The following is a 20,138-nucleotide window of genomic DNA, read 5'->3' on the forward strand; positions in this document are numbered from 1 at the left end:
TATTTTTCTAGGGCGCCACCTTCTGTGGAGCATTGGACGCCCTCTAGAAAAATATATTTGAATACATTTTTAAATAATTCTAAAATTAAAAAAAAGCAAGAAAGAAAGAAAGAAAGAAAGAAAGAAAGACACTTTTCACCCCTGTAACACTCGTTGTGGTGAAACTGACTAAACACTCTTAAGCCAACAATATCAGGGAGCAATTGTTTATTTCTAATTTAAATTGTACAGTTATTTATGAAAATAAAAATCTTAATTTTAGTCTTAAATCCATTGTGATGTCTGATGGTTGTTGTGGTTTATAGAGCTAGGGTTAAAGTTCTGAGAGGTTTAGGGGGGTACTTTACTGGAGAAAAACAGGTTTATAGGCACGCTGACGAAGAATAGAATAGACAATTTCTTTGAATTTAACATTGCCCTTTTCCCCGTTCGCAGAAGTGAGATGTTTGACGACTTACAGACTTATGGGAACTGGAAATGTGGAAAGCGCCGGTGCATAATGAATGAAGCGTCTTGACTGATGGGCAGTAAAAAAGTTATGGCAGCGCCCGTCTCCTCCATCAAGTCTTTGGATCAATAAACAAAACATTAAATACAACTTTTATGCACCGTATAAATAGTTTGTACTGCAACAATAAATAATGCTGAAGTTGAAACATGGATGCACCGTGAGTCACAACAGGGGATCTGTACCTAAAACATTCGGGGGCCTCACCTATTATTTGTAAAAGCAATATGTGTTAAGTTCATAAATTCATAAAATAATTGCTTTAGGGAACTTAAAAATGTGGATATCCAATGTTCGATTTTAGGAAAACTCTGAAATTCTGAGGATACACAACAAAATAAGTTACATTTTGGACATTTCCACACTTGAATACCTACTTTTTACTTTAAAAAAACTTGATTAATTTTAGTTAAGTAAAATTTTGAATGTGAGGCTTTTACTTGTAATTGTATTTTATAGTGTTTGTATCGCCTTTACACAAGTAAACAAAATTTAAGAGTTATTAAATACTACTTTTATGCATCCGTGTAAAAACTTTGCACTGCAACAATAACACTAAAGTTAAAACGCACGGATGCACCGTGAATCACCAAAAGGGGATCTGGATATTGTTGTATCTAAATTACTGCGAGGCCAAGATTTCATGTAAAAAAGTTTTATTACATTTTTCACAGAATGAAAAAAAAAAAATCTTAATTAATCAGATATTTATATATTAATCATTTTAGAACAAAAAAAAAAAAAGTGCCCCGTCATCGCACAACCTAGCCAAACAATCACTCGGGCTGATCACTCTTTATGACCAGTCACTCCCATACAACAGCCTGAGAAATGCAGCACTATTGCATTGCAGCTAATTCATCCTGAGTCAACATCCCTTCGATATTGTACATTAGCTAATGAGCTTTAGCTGCTGACTACAGTAGCAGATCTTACGTCGGACACTGACTCAGACGCCCTGCAGAAATAAATTAACTGACTGACTGGAGGTCCTGGATTTAATGACCCCGTCAACATAATGAAATTGTACGCAGAAAAAAAAGGCATTGGTCAACGCTAGGCACCTATTCCAGGGGAAAGATGTATGGGGCCTAATTAAGACAAAAGTTTCATTTGAGATTAAAAAAACGTATCATTAATGATTAAAAGAATCTGAATTATAAATAGGCATTTTGAGTTAGTAATCAACCTTTTAAAAAAAAAAAAAAAAAAAAAAAAAAGACCACAACCGATTAAGAACCTGAAACTGTGTAAAAAAAAAAAAAAGTTCACAGTAATACGATGTGAATTGGCAGTAACCAGTAACGCGCTGGTTATTTCAACATCTTGAAAATACAAAACATACAAAAAGATGGAAAAGTTCCTCCAGCAGACACGATGACAGACACGGTGTAATGCACCAAATGGAGTACATCTGATCATAAAGTAGCTCCAGAGTAGCTGGAAGGTTTCATCCATGCTATAAGTTAGTTGAGACATTCAAAAACTGCTGTTCCTTCTCCGACCACATACAAATAAAAGCCTTCGACCCTCATGAGCTTGTGCGAGGTGGTCTACAACATATCACTGTAAAAAAAAAAAAAAACACATCTTCAGTGTGATTCCAGATGTTCAGAGTTCGGTCAGTCCGAGATTTGATGTTCCTCCCGGCTGAAAAGGAGGTGGGCCTCAGTGCACAACATAGCCCTCAAAAGAGTAACAATAAGTGGCAACCGCACATGACATGTTTGTGGGGATGCTTATGCTAGACACAGATGGCAATGTTTTTGTTTGTTTTTTGTGTGTGAGAGTTCCATATAAAAACTGTACAGTGACACCGCCGTGTCCGTTTTCTCTGTGGCACAGTGAGCTCTGGTGGGCTTCCGTGGTAAAACAGCAGCAGCAGCAGCAGCAGCAGCAGTACCGTCGCTACCTGGATGCATCGGGGAGAAGTTTCTTAAACCAGCGGCCCACGGCCACGTCTACTCTCAGCACTAATGTGACCCCGATCAGCAGAGACGCGCTGCTCACCAGGAACCCTGAGGCCTCGAACATTAACCTGGAGGGAGAAGCAAAAGTTAAAACAAATTATTTTCTAATTTCAATTTAAAGTCAAACTTTGACACTTTTTCACACCTTAAAATGTTATGGAATTAAAAAAAAAAAAAAAAAAGTTTAGCATCTCAACAAGATAATATAATTCCAAAGATTTTTTTGTCAAAGTAATATAAATGAAATGAACATTTTTATTCAAAATACTAAAGAAATCTGTATTTTTTTATTATGGTTTGTGACTCAATGTTTCAGATTTTGATGATTGACAAGCACAGTAGATGCACAATGGTGCAGGGATGACGTATTTTTGTAGGCCAACCAGGCATCGCACAGGTTCCCTTGACAAAAAGCCAATGGGATTTTTCCATTGAGTTTTGGATTATTGCAGAAAATAAGCTCTGTGGCAAACACACATTTATGATACTTACAGGTTTTGTTCCGTGAGATAATCTCCACAAAATGAACACCACCTTTTTGTGTTTTTTGAAGAGTGTACACAACGAGGCTGTAAAGGCAGACGAAGTGTATCCTATATTAAGAATAGTTTCTATATTTATACTGTATCTATACTGATTTTGTCAACCGAGTCTGGTGGCTTTGAAGATAGCATAGATACACTTTCAGTTCAGTTCCCCGTCGGAAAGGGCTGTCTGACAGCAAGATAAAGCTGTGAACATATTCTTAATATAGCGTGCACATAAACGGTTATAGATTTTTTTAGGTGAGCTTTTTTTTTTGGTGTCTAAAATGTGTTTTGCTTCCGGCCCCGTACACAGCAGTACATTGCTTTGCTCCCCATTCGGTACTCCTGTGTGGGCGCACCAGCTGTCATCTACTGTAAGTAATATACTGACTATGGATCAGTACATCACACAACCCCCACTTCAAAAACACCTAAACTATCCCTTTGAGATGAGCAGATGTAAATATGTATATCTTACAGTGGTCGTCTACAGAAAAGTTGACCTTCACTAATGTGCATTCGCAGAGTAAGTGGTAGTGGCAGTTACACCGTGTTCATATCCTCAAGAGCCTTTACTGTTAGGGAGTTTGTGTGAGCTGGAAAATCCATTTAGGCACTTACTTGGGTGCAAAAACCTTCCACACCATTAGGTGTCTCCTGAGGATAGCAGCTGCACAGACTGAAGCAAAGACCTGTGAAGAGTTGCACAAATAGTGATGTGATAAAAAGACAACACATGGAAAAAATAATTATACAATCAAAATTGAACATCAGACTAAAATGAGACGTTTTAGTTCGGTGACCGAACTAATAGGTAACAGATGCTACTCTGATGAATCTGTCTGTGGACGTACCTGTGCTCCGAGAATAAAGAGGTAGCGCGTTGAGAGCTGTAGAAGGGCAGCGCTGAACTGCTGGGGGTTTTCTCTCAGCCTCATCTCCATCACAGCGTCCTCTCCCTCTTCACCACAAGCTCTTCCTCCTCTGCTCCCACGCACCTCACACACCAGGGGCCAGAAGAGCAGCAACGGACAACCCACTAGAGACGAGATGAGATGTGGACACAAATACAAATCAGCAAAGCACAGATTCAGTTTCCTCTCTCGCAGCAACAACTCTATAAATTTGTTGCTTTATTTGATTTAATTTTTTTTTTTTTAATTCATTCCATTTGCTCTCAGTTTTCCCCTGCATAATATCTGGTACTTTGAGTGTGTTTTATCGTTAAAACAAAAAATTAGGGCTGTCAATCAATTAAAATATGTAATTGCAAATTAATTGCACATTTTTTATCGGTTCAAAATGTACCTTAAGGGGAGATTTGTCAAGTATTTAATACTCTTATCAACATGGAAGTGGGCAAATATGCTTGCTTTATGCAAATGAATGAATTTATTTATTATTGGAAATTAATTAACACAAAAAAAATTACAAATATTGTCCAGAAACCCTCACAGGTACTTCATTTAGCATAAAAAATATGCTCAAATCATAACATGGAAAACTGCAGCTCAACAGGCAACAACAGCTGTCAGTGTGTCAGTGTGCTGACTTGACTATGACTTGCCCCAAAACTGCATGTGATTATCATAAAGTGGGCATGTCTGTAAAGGGGAGACTCGTGGGTAACCATAGAACCCATTTTCGTTCACATATCTTGAGGTCAGAGGTCAAGGGACCCCTTTGAAAATGGCCATACCAGTTTTTCCTCGCCAAAATTTAGCATAAGTTTGGAGCGTTATTTAGCCTCCTTCTCGACAACCTAGTATGACACGGTCGGTACAAATTGATTCTTCATAAGTATTTCTAGTTTCATATGATGTGAGTATCTTCACTCTAGCTTTAAAACTGAGCCAAACTGAAACCGATTACTTGCAACAGCTGATTTTTTAAAATCATGTATTCAAAATCCTGATAAACTAAACCCCACATTTATTTGCTGCTTCTCTTTTAATAAACTACCTGCGAACAAGATGTGCGAGGCAAAAGTGTTGAGGATGACCAGCGAGGCGGGCAGTATGGTGCCTGTGTGTCCATCAGGGAATCCCACGAAGGCAGCGCCCCACTGGATGGAGGGGAAGGTGGGAAGGTGACCTGTGGCGTGGAAGAACTGGGTGGCGGCCAGGGACCACAGCACCACTGGAGTCCAGGGCACATTGAAGCCACCTGAGGGAGAAACAAGGAGGAGGTGGGTGAGCACAGTAAAAACTTTAAACCAAAAAAGAAAAAAAAGAAAAGAAAAGAGAGAGATCATGTCATAAGGGACAAAGAAAAACGTGTTATTCTGAGAATCTCACCAGAATATGTCCCATGCAGGCCGCTGAGGGTTGTGGAGGAAGCCTGAATGTGCAACAGAGCCCCCATTTCAAGCAGCAGCAGGAGGAAAGACAGAGCCATGCCCTCTGGGTGCAGCAGCAGCAGACCGATTCCCAGCAGGCCACAAAACAGCAGCAAAGGGGCAGAGTAGACGGATCCCAGTCCGTAGGCCTCCACGGCGGGCCTGCTGTCCACCTCGCCGCCGCCCGCGCTCAGCTCTCCGTCGTCCAGCGAGCGACGCATGCGCTGGTAGATCTGGGGGATGAGGTGGTGCAGCTCGGCTTGGGGGCTGATGCCGGTGCTCGCTCGGTAGCTCGGCGGGGGCATGGACGAACTCCTGGCCGAAGCGGCGGCCCTGGCCTTCACGAACACGGTGAGGGGATCGAGCCAGATTAAGGACAGCCCCAGTCCCAGGAGACAGAAGGCGGCCCTGGGGAGGGCCAGCTGGGCCAGGCCGATCAGCTCGGCCAGATTCCTGAAGCTGTCCTCCGGAGTGGCACTAACGGCCCAGTAGAGCGCCAGGCACACGGACAGCAGCGGCAGGATCCAGCGGGCCGTGAACACCGTCCCACCGGAGGAGTTGAGGTTGCCGTAGTGGCGGAGGCAGCGTCTCAGCAGAAACGTCCACAAGCCCAGGGAGAAGACGGAGAGGACGTAGTGGAGGTTTTTCAGCTGGCTGTCCTGCAAACGGGAAAGAGGGGAAAGGAACGGCGAGGGCTGGCAGGAGCCCTGTTCTTCCCGACAGGCGTGGAAGGAAAGAGAGAGGTAGAGGCTTCCGACGAGAAGTCCTAAGCAGGCTAGGAGGGTGCCGCTTTCTTTCCTCACGGTCGACGGGGACAACGCCGGGGAGGGCAGGATCCCTGCGGCCTTCAGAGGGTCGTGGTTGGGCGGTAAGAGCAGGCCATCCCAGTTGAGATGGATAGGAATATAGAGAGCCAGGGAGAACACCAGAAAGGTCACCGTCCGGCCTTCAGCGATCACGTAGCTATCCGAGAACAGGGAAACACAACGGAGGAGCAGCACCAAGAGAGGGGGGACGAGGAGACGCCGCATGGTCAGCCAGCTGGCATACTTTGGAGCTTTGGATCCGTTCTGTTGCACAATAACGGTTCTGCATCGACGAGCTCTCCAGAGGAAGAGAAGTTCGGAGCTGAGGGCGGCAGCCGCCAGGCACCACGCCACCTCGATGTAGCCGAGCGTGAGCAGCTGACTGGCAGCCGCGCAAACCCCCGCCGCCAGCGCCGCGACGATCGGGGCCTTCAGTCCGGGACCGTTCTCCCTGATCAGCACGAGAGACAGCTCGGACAGGATGAAACACGTCAAGCAGGCGAACGCCAGGATGGCTAAACCCGCTGCCATCTTGAGCGGGCTGAATCGAGCCCAGGTGGCTCGGCAGGTGTCTCTGACGGAGGTGAGGTAGGCCTGCAGCGCGGCGGCCAGCTGCGGGGAGGGCGACCTGCCCTCTCTGACCGCGGTTAGGTACTCAGAGGAGAGGCGGGAGAATTCACCCTTCAGCTGAGAGAGGCTCTCCGGTGGGATGTCTTTGGCCATGCCAGAGTATGTCTCCAGGAAACGGTTGACCTTCAGAAACAGAATGAGGTCAAATTAAAACACACAATTACCAAACACGCTCCATAATATGTGAGGTCTGACGTTTGACCTGTGTGGAGATATTAAAGACTTGTGCTAGACAGCTCCTAACCTGTTTTGCGTTGATCCACAGCGCCTCCAGCTGGCTGAGACCTCCAACTGCACCTTCAGTCTGCCTGTGAGGAGGGAATAAAGGCAGGAGGACCTGCCCCACGCTGCTGTACGGGATGGGAACTCCCAGCAGCAGAGCCAGGGTGGGCACCAGGTCTGTCTGGGGCACCACGTCCGGTTCACTCTACAAACAAGAGAAAAAATAAAACGCCTGCTGTGTTAAGATTACTACTCCATTCATCTGTGATTTAAAAGGGCTACCGGACACCAGATCGGATTTCGAGACGATACCGAGTCGAATAGCTGCATCGGGTATCGACGACAATGGGGCCAATCTGTTTATTTAAAGGTCCCTTATTGTAAAAAGTGAGATTTTCAGGTCTTTTATATTATAAAGCAGGTTTAAGTGCTATATAAATACTGTTAAATTATCAAAACGCTCAATATACAGAGAAATACACACAGCCTGTATTCAGAAATTGTGCGTTTGAAACGAGCCGTGTGTATTTCTGTCCATTTGTGATGTCACAAATATACAATATTTAGACCATTACATGGTTTTAAATGTAAATATTCTAAATGTGTCCCAGTTTATTTCCTGTTGCAGGGTATGTAAATAACATCAGCTGAAAGGAAGTAAACATGGACCCAAACGGTTGCCGAGCAACGCAATTCCGTTGCAATTCCATTGAAATGGACTAAAAACGGAGCATTTCAGACAGAGGGTAAATACAGGTATATTCAGGCCGACAGTATGAGGAAAAATAATGTGTTTTTTGAACATTACAGCATGTAAACATTCTCTAGTAGAAACACAAAATACAAGTATGAACCTGAAAATGAGCACGATATGGGACCTTTAAGTTCTTGTATGGCTGCTGTTAAGAGGACAATAAATAAATAAATATAGGATAAAGAAAAAGTTTTTCTTCCTGACTTAAAAGTGAAACTTATTTTGTTTATACATTAAGCAAAAATAAGCAGCTTTTCGTGCAACTCATCTGTAATTTGTACACGGACTAGTGAGATTGGTGGACCCGTTTACTCGTGAGTGTTTCAGTGTCTAAATAATGTCTAATAATCTCCCCTTTTTTGGTATTTTCTGTGCAACCAGTGATTTTCCACCATCTATTACGCAACGCTCCAATTACTCTGCAATTATCGGCAAAGTTCACTTTTCTAGTGCGAGATCCACTTTTATCCCCGAGACGGCAGAGACCACCTTCCAGCGTCCATTTAAGTAGATTCGCGGGAAAACTGCACAGCCAACCATGAGAGGAAATTATCGCGCATGTTGCACGTAACGGTGTGATGTTTCATATTCATAATATAGCAAACACTCTGCTGATTTGGCGAGATAATCATGATGTACATGGATATTTGCTGATGAAATAGAAAAATATAGAAGCTCATAGCTATTGGATCATTTTCCTCTGGTTCCTTATTCGCTCATCTGTGGACTGAATCTGTTGTTTGTGTCTGTTTGACAGCATTTTATGTTCTTTCAAAAAAAGGAGTCAAGGTTTTTTTTTCCTGACAGTTATTAATAGAAAATATAAACAGTCTAAAACAGTTCTCATCTCTCATTCTGCAGCATTTCATTTACATGTAGTTAGCTCATCACTGGAACGTGGCATTTAGCAAAACAGAACAGGAAATCTGATGTTGAATGTGACGATCAGAAAATCAGTCTAACTGAGCCAAGATTGGCCCTATTATCACAGATTGTATTATAAGGGGTACAAGCCCCCTTTCTTTTTTATTCAGAAATGTTGTTCAAATTCCCATAAGATGGTACATAGTAGACGTTTGAAAAATGTACCAATGATTGGAAGTTGTGTGCAAATGCTGCTCAACAAATATGACCCCAATCGGCCTGATGGGGGTGCTATAATTAAAGGTCAAAAATTTTAACTTTGAAGTCACAACTCCTATGCTGTATGTCTGATTTACAAAAAACTTGCTACAGATATCCATCTCCATTCACTCTACAAAAAAGCCTCTTGGACTTTTTAAGTGATACCAAATTGTCTGTGGATCATTATTGAACTAAGCGTGTCAAAAGTATCAAAATCTTGTTGATATGTCAGTGTTTTAAACATATTGACCAATGACCTTTACAAGGACGTGGCTCAGTGCATCAATAGACTTAACTCCACAACCGTTTGGTCAAATCATCACGAAACTTATGGATATGTCCACATAAGAACCTGAAACATACCCTGAAAGTTTCATTCAAATCGACCACTAGGGGATGCTGCAAAATGGAACAGATTTAGTTGTAAATGCCTGAGTGTCTGTCCCATCGTCATAATAAGTTATCTTTGAAGCATAAAGTCTGAATAAATCAGAAAGTGTCAAAGGTCCAGACCCCTCACAGCTTTCAGCTTCTGATGGTCTGTGTTGGCTCGAACCACTGAATTTATTTATTCTATTATTTCCATTATCATTACTTTAGTAAATTCAGAGAATGATTTGACCTTTTTTGTAAGACTATGTGGTTATTGAGGGTCTTCTTAAGTCTTAATGCAGACCAGTTTATAAACCCTTTATTTCTTAATTATTTATTTTATTGATCACTATAGTATATTAAAGTACTTTTCACACTATGTTTCAATTGTTTTTATTTATTTATTTGATACACAAGCTCATGAGGATAATATATAAAGCCGTCTTAAACACTGTAGGTTACATTTACATCACATTTAGATTTAAACTTATGCATTTGATAGACGCTTTTTTCCAAAGTGACGTACAAATGAGGTTGTAGGTTATGGAATGTAGGAATGTAGGTTAATCATTCATCTAAAATATGTCCTTGTGAAAACAATTATGCAAATTAGACTAATGTTGCAAAGAAATAGACTAAAAAGATCTTTTACATTTGTCTTTATCACTTTCTCTTCTCCAATAAAATGTCCTCAAAACTGAAAAAAAGCCTCTCTTAAAGGATTGATTAGTTGGCTAGTAATTCATCGTACTGAGTTCTTGACCACAAAATAAAATGTTCCTGTGCATGTCCTTCCTTTTGCACGACTATATCAATCATCTCATGTTAAAACCAAATGGTGAAAAGGCTATACTCTACCGACCTGGGACGGCGGTCCGGGAAACAGAGGGGAGGGACTGTAGAGGAAGATGGCGGCGTCGGTCTCCTTCTGGCTTTCTCCGCCGTGATCTCCGGTGTCCGTCATCCCGTGATCTCCCATCACCACCAAGAGGGTGTCGTTCTGCAGACGGTCAATCACAGACCTGGAGGAACAACAACAATAAGGATCATTTAAAGACGAGATTGATTTGATTAATAATATCTCAGCTGTGGCATTGCTGATTTTAATGTTTAATAAACAAGCTTGTGTAGCAGCTGTACTGTCGTCTGACCTGATGACTCCATCCATCTGGGTGAGCTTGTCGGCCATGGCCGGGTGGTCGGGACCGAACCTGTGACCGCAGTGATCCACTCCGAGGAAATGAGCAACCAGGACATCCCAGTCGTCCCCCACCACTGTCAAAAACCAACAGCGAGTGACAGACGGAGAGAGATGTGTGAAGCGCGAGTGCAATACAAGGATAATACAGACGTATAGAAATAAATACATACTAGTCGTGTAGAGGTGCTGGAGGATGCCGTTGTCCACGGTGTGCAGATCTTTGACGTTGAAAGACGGGAAGGGCAGAGAGCGGTGGAACTTCTTGGGAAAAAGATTCTCCCAAGTGTCGTCGCCCATGAACACCACTCGTTTGCCTGTGAGGGGATGCGCACATTTCAAATTAGTTTACATTTCGACTCTAGTCTAGACGTAATATTAGGGCCACATTGAGGAAAATAAAATAAATCTGAGATTTCGAGAATAAAGTCATAGGTTTCCGAGAAAAAAAGTCGTAGTATTATGAGAATAATGAGAATATTATGATTTTGTCACAATATTACAACTTTTCTTCTCGTAGAGTTATGACTTTATTCTGGCAATATCACAACTTTTTTTTCTCGTAAAGTTCTGACTTTATTCTCGTAATATTATGACTTTTATTCTCGTAAAGTTATGAATTTATTCTCGTAATATTACGACTTTTGTCCCATGATATTATGACTTTATTCTGGAAATCTCAGATGTTTTTTCCCTCAATGTGGCCCTAATACTCCGTAGTACATTTGCTCTTTGGCCCTCACTGCATTAGACTGATATACTATATACTTAGACTATAAACTGTGTCACCTTCATCACAATGCTCAAGTGTTTTGCGGCTCCAGACAGATTTTCTTGGCTCTTTTGATAGTAAATGTTGCTGACCCCTGTGTTATAGTGAAGCAGAGGTCAGAACAGCTACACAGCAGTGCAGCAGCAGCCCATGGATTTTATAGTCACTACTTAAGCACAGCCAATGTCATGTGTAAAAGACTGTGAAATCAAAAGACACACATATGTTTGTTTTGCTCTTTGATAAGGCATTTTGTAGGTATATATTTTCTCTTCAGTTCTGCAGATTTTGAGTATCTTGTACTGTATATTTGTCCCAAAGGAGGACGGTCTGCAGGACAGATAATAATGCACACAGTGCACTTTCATAGACTAAGCTACTGGAGTTACCCTGCACTCTACTCATTTTTAACAGTCTCTTCTGCACTTTTTTTTAATAGTCCTGTATCACAGCTGTTACCCTGCACTATATTCAGTTTTAACAGTTTTCTTCATCTCTTTGTATTTTTATATCTGGTATATTTTTTTTGTACTTTGCACTACTAACTTTTTTACTGCCTTTTTACTAACATGTTTTGCACTATGGAACTGTGATGCTGGAAACTTGAATTTCCCTCGGGATCAATAAAGTTACTATCTATCTATATATCTATAACTACTCAGTTTGCTGCTGCCTTTTATTAAACCAGATAATGATCTTACATACTGCACTAGAGCTTTTACTCTGGTGTGTTATACTCTATTTTAGCTTCTATCCTATAGCTTTTATTTGTAGCTTGTTTTTATTTTCTCATCTTTAATGTTTTCATAACTGTTTTAATTATGTCTTAATGTTCTTTTGCACTTTATCGCAATGTCCTTGAATGTTTATGTAAAGCACTTTGAATTGAGTTGCTGAAATGTGCAATACAAATAAAGCTGCCTTGCCTTGCCATATGCTTGTTTTGCTCTTTGATAAGGCATTTTGTATGTATATATATTTTCTCTTCAGTTCTGCAAGTTGTTGTTTTTTTTCTCAAAGTCTTTTTATTGGTATTCTGTACAAAATCAAATAAATAATTGTATAAACAAATTATGCCACCCCCTTCCCTATAACAATATTACTGCACCATTAAATAAGCAGAGTTAATTTCATAAACAATTACATGTATAAATATAAATGAATTAAATCCGATAGCAACATAAATGAAACATATACCAAACAACAACAAAAAGAAAAGGAATAAAAAAAGGAAAGGACCAAAAAAAAAAAAAAAAGTAAGTTTTTATTTTTTTTATTTATTATTATTTTTAATTTACTTATTTTTTTCAGTTCTGCAAAATTTTGAGTATCTTGTGCATATCATAGATATACAACTGTGTACTAACTATACTCACCCACTTGCCCAAACTGGTGGATGAGGTTGTCCTCCAGGATGGCACTGGATGCAAAGTTATTCCCCACATCCACAAAGGTAGGCAGCGACCCGGTGGTGAAGCCTTTAATCCTCTGCATGGTGGTCGTGGGTGGGTCTGCTCTGAACGGGTACAGCCGGCTGTGTGAAGGCCTGGAGGACACCGTCTCCTCCAGCACCGGCAGCTTGTTCTCGTACGGTCTGGGCTCCGTGTTGTTCGGGTCGAACCAGGCGAAGTCGATCTTCAGGGCGTCGATGATGAGCAGCACAGCCCGGCGGAAACGCGGCCGAACCCGGCAGAAGTCGTCCTCCTCTTTCTCTCCTCCACCTCCACCTCCACCTCCACCTCCACCGGGCTGCAGCACGTCTCCGCAGGTACTGGTCCGGTTCACCTCCAGCCTCACCAGCAGGAAGCCGCCGACGAACAGGTAGACACCCACAAAGTACACCGCGCAGATCCAGAGGAGCAGCGCGAGCACCGGGAGACGCTTCATGCTGCAGCTCGTGTTGTCTCGGCTCTTGTCACTGACCTTGTCGGTGTTTTCGTCCTCTCTCTCTCTCTCGGCTGGAGGTCAGACTGGAGTGTGTGTGTGTGTGCTAACAACACACAGGAGTAGTACAGGTGTGTCTCAGGTAAACAGAGAACGGCGCGACACCTCCCTCACCTTCATTTGGACTCAATGAGATTAGATGGCTGTGCTGACAGCTAGGAACTTTCGGCGTGCATGCATTTCCCGGCGGAAATATGAGGCGGACGGTTTTCTATGTAACACGGATTGGTGTGAATATGTGTGCCCTGAATTTGGACTTTCAGACACAACTAAATAATGATTAAAACCACTAAATATAGCAAGCTAAGCATATTGGATACATTTTGTGTTTATTTTTATGTTTTATTAAAAATCATAACTTAAGATGCAATGCAAACACAATTACACACTTCCATAACCGCCTGTGAGGCAAAGTAGAGGGCTGAAACACCCAGCTAAAAACAAAGAGGAGGTAGGAAGTACAGCAAGTAAAGATGTGTCACTCTGTCATTTTGTCAAGTGACCAAAAACTCATTCAGTATTCTGGGGATTGTAATTTTGTGGGGGAAAAAAATGTTTTCTTGTTAAATAAATTAACCATCAATAAATACATTATATGTAAAGTCTGTCCCATTTCCATTATGGTGTGTTATGCCCTTGTTTGTCTTCTTATATGCTGCCAAAATTCCTGAGCAGTTTATATAAATTTGTGTAACTACATTACCCTGGCATATTTGTACCGTACCTCTACTGATTTAAAATAACAGTGGGAAAATTTGAAATATATTAATTGACACACAGACAAAGTTAACCAACTTTTTCAATTTTTTATTATTTTATGGTAATTTAACATCGCTGTACTTAAACTATAACCCAAAACATGGAAGTCAACATCCTTTTTTTTCAAGAGTTCCTCTTCAAAAAAGAGTCAATCTTTTCCAACCATAATATGTGAAGAAGTCCAGTTGTTTCCTCGTGGATTGTTCTACGCCATCTTCTTCTAACATAATTGTATATTTTCAAACAAGTGCTTCATGACGTCCCATTCCACCGTGTCATAAACCTACTGAAGTCTCTTTACTTCATGAGGGCCTCAAATGACACACATGCTAATTACATTTTTGCATTATATTTCATTACCCTATAAGCACCAGTGAAGCCTATGAAATGACAAACTTGCTGTCTTTGCAGAGAACCATGACATTTAATAAAATATTCCATAGCACATAAGAGGTGAAAAAAAAATATGAAGAGGATAGGAACATTTGCTCCTAGGGCTGACTTTGTATACCAACTAGATATCGTTGAATAATATTAGAAAATCATATTTCTAAAGTAAATACTGGATTAGTTTTTTAGGGATGGAATATTTAATCTAACATGGGCCAAATTCTGATTAATTACACTTTGGGAAAATTCCCATCATCCTGAGTCATCCAGCCAGACATCACATGAAGCAACTGGTCCCAATGATGCTGGAGACAGATGAAGAAGTGTCACTGATGTCAGTAAACAAGCCGTATCGAAGCAAATGGCTCACTGGAGCGAACCATTATTACTACATTAGTACTAATGAACCAACAGAACCTGAAAACAGTGATTTGGGCCAGATTGCAAAGGAGAAAACATTCAACACAATCGTATGTTTCACTTAAACTTTGAACCTTTTATATCCAGTTCTATTAGGGTTTGTGCCATAATACATACCTCAACAGATCCCACAAATAATGAATGTATGCTAATAAATCATATACTGCCTGATGAATCCTAAAACCTGTCATCAATTTCTCCATCTTGTCAGCCTGCCAAAGCATTTAGATGAAGTTTTCCAAACTGACAATAGCTGAACACAAAGAATAGTCAACGAAGATTAAAAAAATCCTCTTACAAAAGATGTGATTTTTTACCCCAAGACTCCGAGGCAAAACATCCCAGAAGTTTATAAAGTTGGCAGTTGTCCGTCTGTCCTGTCAGTGGTGGAGATTGTGTGAAACTTTGTGATGCCTCGGAGCCCCCCGATAACTGAAACATAAACTGCTTCTTCTGGTTTCTGTGTCATTTTAGAGCTTTGAGTTCATTCATTCATTGAGTCCTCTGCTATTGAGACGGTAGGCTCCCAAAGTCGTCATTCTTCTCCTCCAACGCTTTTGGTGCTTTTGGGCTCGTCTTCGCCAACGAGCTGTAAATGGTCATAGCCTGAGTGCAAGGAAGAAGACAGGAGGAGGACCATTAGTGTCATAATTGAAGACAAAAAAAAAGATACGTCCACAGCTGAACATTGCTTTTTGCATACAACCCCTACTTCAAATCCCCTAACTATCCCTTTAACATATAAATTCAAGAACAGTTTATAAAAGTGACCCTGCTCTAATAATGCATGTGTAAATACCTGTGTGACCATCCCGCTGATGTCACCAGTACTGGAGGGCAGAAGGATGGTGTTGGACTCTTTGGCGAGTTTGGAGAAAGCGGACACGTACTGCTCGGCCACGCTCAGCGAGGCTGCCGCGTTTCCATTCTGTACAAATTGCACAATGACAATAATCAAAATGAACTTTCATATAAGACTCTGATCATGGATTCATCTCATAAAAAAACAAACAATTCCTCACCTGCTCGGTCAGAGCGTCTGACAGCATGCAGATAGCCTTAGCTTTTGCCTCCGCTTTGGCCAAAACTGCTTGGGCCTCACCTGGAAGGGAACACAGTAATCTATTAGTGACATAGAACTTGTGATTTGATTATTTTTTTAAGCCTACAACTTCAACTTAGCAGCAGTTAAGGGAGAAAACAAGCTCCATCCCTCTAAGCTGCATCAAAACAAACAGAGTTAAAAACAAACAAATTGTGTCTCTAAGTGCACCCACCAGACGCTTTATTGATCTGCTCTGCTTTTTCACCCTCCGAGGCCAGAATCTGAGCTTGTTTGCGACCCTCGGCGACGTTAATGGCCGCATCCCTCTGCCCTTCAGACTCCAGCACCGTGGCTCTCTTCTTACGCTCGGCCTCCACCTACGCAGAGTGGAATAAAAATGTGTGTTTTTTCTTTGATTGCTTACTACGACTCTCCAGCTTTGGCCCAGAGTCTCACCAGTAAGATGCTGAATTTGTATAGTTACTTTAATCTTGTTGCTACAATTAAAACTAAATGTTTCTGACTCAGAGGATTTAGAAAGCTGCATTTGCTGTGAAAGGCATAGAATGAGTTTAAAACCCCTTAAAGCTACAGTTTGTAACTTTGAGAAAATATGATAAAAAAGTTATTTTTATAAAATTGTCACTATATCCTGACAGTAGTGTATGAGACAGATAATCTTTGAAAAAAATCCTGTTCTTCTGCCTCCTCCTATAGTGCTCCTAATGGCAATTGCAAGATTTCAACGCGCCCAAAGGAAAACAACCAATCAGAGCCAAGCTGGAGTCTTGCCGTCTCTGAGCAGCTGTCAATCACTCACAAACTCTGATCAAACGGTCAAACTAGGAGCTGTGATTGACAGCTGCTGTAGAGACTGCTTGGCTCCGATTGGTTGTTTTTATCTTCGGGCACGTTGAAATCTTGCAATTGCCATTAGGAGCACTAGGAGGAGGCAGAGGAACATGACTTTTTCACAGAATTTCTCATGCACTACTGTCAGGATAGAGTGACAGTTTTATGAAAATAACGTTAATAATGAGTGGTGTTAGAGATGAGGTGAGAGATGTTTTCTTTGAAAAAATAAATAACACATAGAGTTCATCCATCTCCCCGATCCTCAGAAAATACCATACTTATGTGGGGTGAAAAATCAATGTGCAATATTAGCTGCAAAATATGTTGACTGTTGCCATAAAATAAGAAGTGCTACAAGCTCCGAACATGTTTCTGATTGACTACATCTGTAAAAGAATGTATATTTAAAATGTATTTGGTATATTGTGATTGTGATTATTTTTTGTGAAATGTAATTATTCATTAATATGTAATTTAGCTTTGTCAATAATGTAACCTGAACATACATGCCAATAAAGCTTATTTGAATTTGAGTGGTGTTAAAGCTGCAGTCGATAACTTTTAGCAAATGTTGCTGTGATCAGTGATCCCACCTGCATCTGCATGGACTCTTTCACCCGAGGTGGAACATGTATGTCTTTGATTTCGTAACGTAGGCAACGGATCCCCCAGTCGTCTGACGCTTGGTTGATGGAGTGGACGATGTTGGAATTGAGGGACTCCCTTTCCTTCAAAGAAAGAAATCTTAATATCTGAAGTGCTTATGACACCTTTCATTACAAACAGCAATAGTTTTGTCATTACCCTGAACACTTTGTCCAGTGTGAGTTTGCCCAGTTCTGACCGCATGGTGGTCTGTGCCAACTGTGTGACGGCATATTCTGGATCCTCGACACCGTAACTGGCCTGGGAACAGGTCAAGAGATAAAAATGACATTACTTTGACAGACTAGAACACCACAAGGGATCAGACAATCATTCCATGCAACATACCTTAAAGGGGTCTAGGATCCTTAAGTAAAGCACTCCATCAATCTGTAGTGTTACATTATCTGTAAAGATAACATACTCATTTTTAGATATACTGTATGTCTATTAACTTATGTCACACTTAGAATTTGACACTTTATTGATCCCTCACCTAGAGATACTGCAGACTGCTCCGGGACATCGATGACAATCTCTTTAAGACTCTGCACATAGCGAGTTCGGTCAAGTAAAGGTATGAGGAAGTTTAAACCCTAAAAGAGGAAAAAAAAAAATTTTTGTTGAGCTTTTGTTTTTTTATTTCCTTCCTAGTAATATTTAAAATCAGCAATCTTGTGAGAATGAGGGTTGATACCGGCTGTAAGATCCGGTGGAAGCGGCCCATTCTCTCCACCACCCAGGCCTCCTGCTGGGGCACAAACAGGATCACGGTGTTCACGGGCAGGCTGGACGCCCATCGTTGCTGGGCCGGCGTAACCAACAACCTCGGAGCGGCCCGTTGGGTTTGCTACAGAGACACACAGTCAAGAAAAAAAAAAAGAAATGTCGTCAGATTGTAGAACTTCAGCTTGATGAATGAATTTCAAAATCCATCCTTAAAGCGTGCTTTTCAAACCCAAATCCTTGTTGCAATGATACTTGTATGTAATGGCTAGGCTAGTAAACTCTGTTTCTTCTTTTAAATCATGCCTCAAAACCTACCTTTACAGGAAGGCCTTTTTTATAGCAATCCCTTGTTTTAAAATTTAATTATTGTTGACGTTTTGTACAAAAGTCTTGTGTTCAACATTTTATTTTGGTCTATGTTTTTAATCTGTATTGTTTTTATTTTAATGTTTGCACTATTTTAATTTATATAAAGCACTTTGTAACTATGTTTGGAAAGGTGCTATACAAATAAAGTTTATTATTATTTATTATAATGAAAATAGGGCTGCAACTAAATATATTATCATTGTTCTATTTAGGTGAATCAATTGATTGTTTACTCTATATAAAAGTCAGAGGGATATGAACTACAAAAAAATAATAAAAAAATACAGTTATTCAGAACCACTTTCAAATTTATTGATTTATGTAAAATATTTTCACTTATTGTAATATAATAATTAATAATGAAATGTTTCTTTTTTTTGCTGATTTGCTCAACATATTTATTTCTTTTAATATGCAGTATGTATAAATGCATATGTTTGATGTTATGTATAGGTAAACAAAGGTTTTTACATTTTCTACCCAGAATGAATGATTAGGATGTCAGTGGTCAGCTGAAGTCCTCTCATCAGACTCAGTGGTGTTTCCATCAGGTGGATTATTAACACTCTGAATGAACCCACTTCATTCTGGTGAACCTCACGCAGAAGGTTTACACGCGCAAACAAACCGGATGTGATTATTAAATATATAATGTACCTGCAGAAGAGCTCCGCCGGTCCGACACAGCGTCCGTAGCATCATTCAAATCAGGCTCACAGATTGTGTATATTGTTCAGCTAGCCTGGTAAACTGGACTCAAACTACTCATGTGTTGTGTTTGACCCTTAGCGAACAGGAAATGAAAGTTACATCAGTGGTGCAACGGTGAAACACTCCGACAGTGCTGGCTGCAAGAACCGAACGGCAATGGTTCCGCTAGCACGATAATGCAACTAATCTAAACTATTACTACTAGGCCTATTACACCTACTACTTCAACTACTACTGCAACTACCAATAAAAGTAATAATAATAATAATAATAATTTTAATAATAATAATATAATAATAATAATAATAATAATAATAATAATAATAATAATAATAGTAATAATAATAATAAAAAAATGATAATGATAATAATAATAATAACAATAATAATAATACTAGCAATAATAATAATAATAATAATAATAATGATATACTAGTAATAATAATAATAATAATAATAGTAATAACAATAATAATAATAATAATAATAATAATAATAATATACTAGTAATAATAATAATAATAATAATAATAATAATAATACTAGTACAAATAATAATAATAATAATAATAATAATAATAATAATAATAGTAATAATAGTAATAATAATAATAAAAAAATGATAATGATAATAATAATAATAACAATAATAATAATAATACTAGCAATAATAATAATAATAATAATAATAATGATATACTAGTAATAATAATAATAATAATAATAGTAATAACAATAATAATAATAATAATAATAATAATAATAATATACTAGTAATAATAATAATAATAATAATAATAATAATAATAATAATACTAGTACAAATAATAATAATAATAATAATAATAATAATAATAATAATAATAATAATAATAATAATAATAGTAATAATAGTAATAATAATAATAAAAAAATGATAATGATAATAATAATAATAACAATAATAATAATAATACTAGCAATAATAATAATAATAATAATAATAATGATATACTAGTAATAATAATAATAATAGTAATAACAATAATAATAATAATAATAATAATAAT

The 20,138-nt window shown here is 39.4% G+C and overlaps 2 protein-coding genes across 2 annotated transcripts; both read right to left on the reverse strand.

Annotated features, from left to right (window-relative positions):
* Positions 1-1,147: 1,147 nt before the first annotated feature.
* On the reverse strand, positions 1,148-13,715 carry pigo (phosphatidylinositol glycan anchor biosynthesis, class O). The gene is made up of 10 exons (XM_037753575.1): positions 12,599-13,715; positions 10,624-10,767; positions 10,404-10,527; positions 10,115-10,274; positions 7,024-7,206; positions 5,303-6,902; positions 4,968-5,171; positions 3,860-4,044; positions 3,627-3,697; positions 1,148-2,546 (listed from the first exon to the last, which is right to left on the reverse strand). Exons 1-10 carry the CDS (start codon positions 13,107-13,109, stop codon positions 2,417-2,419), a joined length of 3,312 nt encoding a protein of 1,103 aa, XP_037609503.1. The 5' UTR covers positions 13,110-13,715; the 3' UTR covers positions 1,148-2,416.
* A 1,174-nt stretch (positions 13,716-14,889) lies between these two features.
* On the reverse strand, positions 14,890-19,232 carry LOC119478670 (stomatin-like protein 2, mitochondrial). Its single transcript, XM_037753559.1, has 10 exons — positions 19,036-19,232; positions 17,978-18,130; positions 17,777-17,876; positions 17,629-17,687; positions 17,440-17,541; positions 17,229-17,363; positions 16,013-16,157; positions 15,758-15,837; positions 15,535-15,663; positions 14,890-15,341 (listed from the first exon to the last, which is right to left on the reverse strand). Exons 1-10 carry the CDS (start codon positions 19,078-19,080, stop codon positions 15,243-15,245), a joined length of 1,047 nt encoding a protein of 348 aa, XP_037609487.1. The 5' UTR covers positions 19,081-19,232; the 3' UTR covers positions 14,890-15,242.
* Positions 19,233-20,138: the final 906 nt, after the last annotated feature.

This window comes from Sebastes umbrosus, chromosome 19 (assembly GCF_015220745.1).
Source record: "Sebastes umbrosus isolate fSebUmb1 chromosome 19, fSebUmb1.pri, whole genome shotgun sequence".
In the NCBI taxonomy this organism is placed as follows: Eukaryota; Metazoa; Chordata; class Actinopteri; order Perciformes; family Sebastidae; genus Sebastes; species Sebastes umbrosus.

Coding starts and splice junctions, on each gene's coding strand:
- pigo (XM_037753575.1), bottom strand. CDS start 13,109: ATGAAGCGTCTCCCGGTGCTCGCGCTGCTCCTCTGGATCTGCGCGGTG. Junction 10,275..10,403: donor CAGATGGATGGAGTCATCAG/GTCAGACGACAG, acceptor TTGTTCCTCCAG/GTCTGTGATTGACCGTCTGC. Junction 6,903..7,023: donor TGTGGATCAACGCAAAACAG/GTTAGGAGCTGT, acceptor CTGTTTCTGAAG/GTCAACCGTTTCCTGGAGAC.
- LOC119478670 (XM_037753559.1), bottom strand. CDS start 19,080: ATGATGCTACGGACGCTGTGTCGGACCGGCGGAGCTCTTCTGCAG. Junction 17,877..17,977: donor TCCACCGGATCTTACAGCCG/GTATCAACCCTC, acceptor TTCCTCTTTTAG/GGTTTAAACTTCCTCATACC. Junction 17,542..17,628: donor GGATCCTAGACCCCTTTAAG/GTATGTTGCATG, acceptor ACCTGTTCCCAG/GCCAGTTACGGTGTCGAGGA.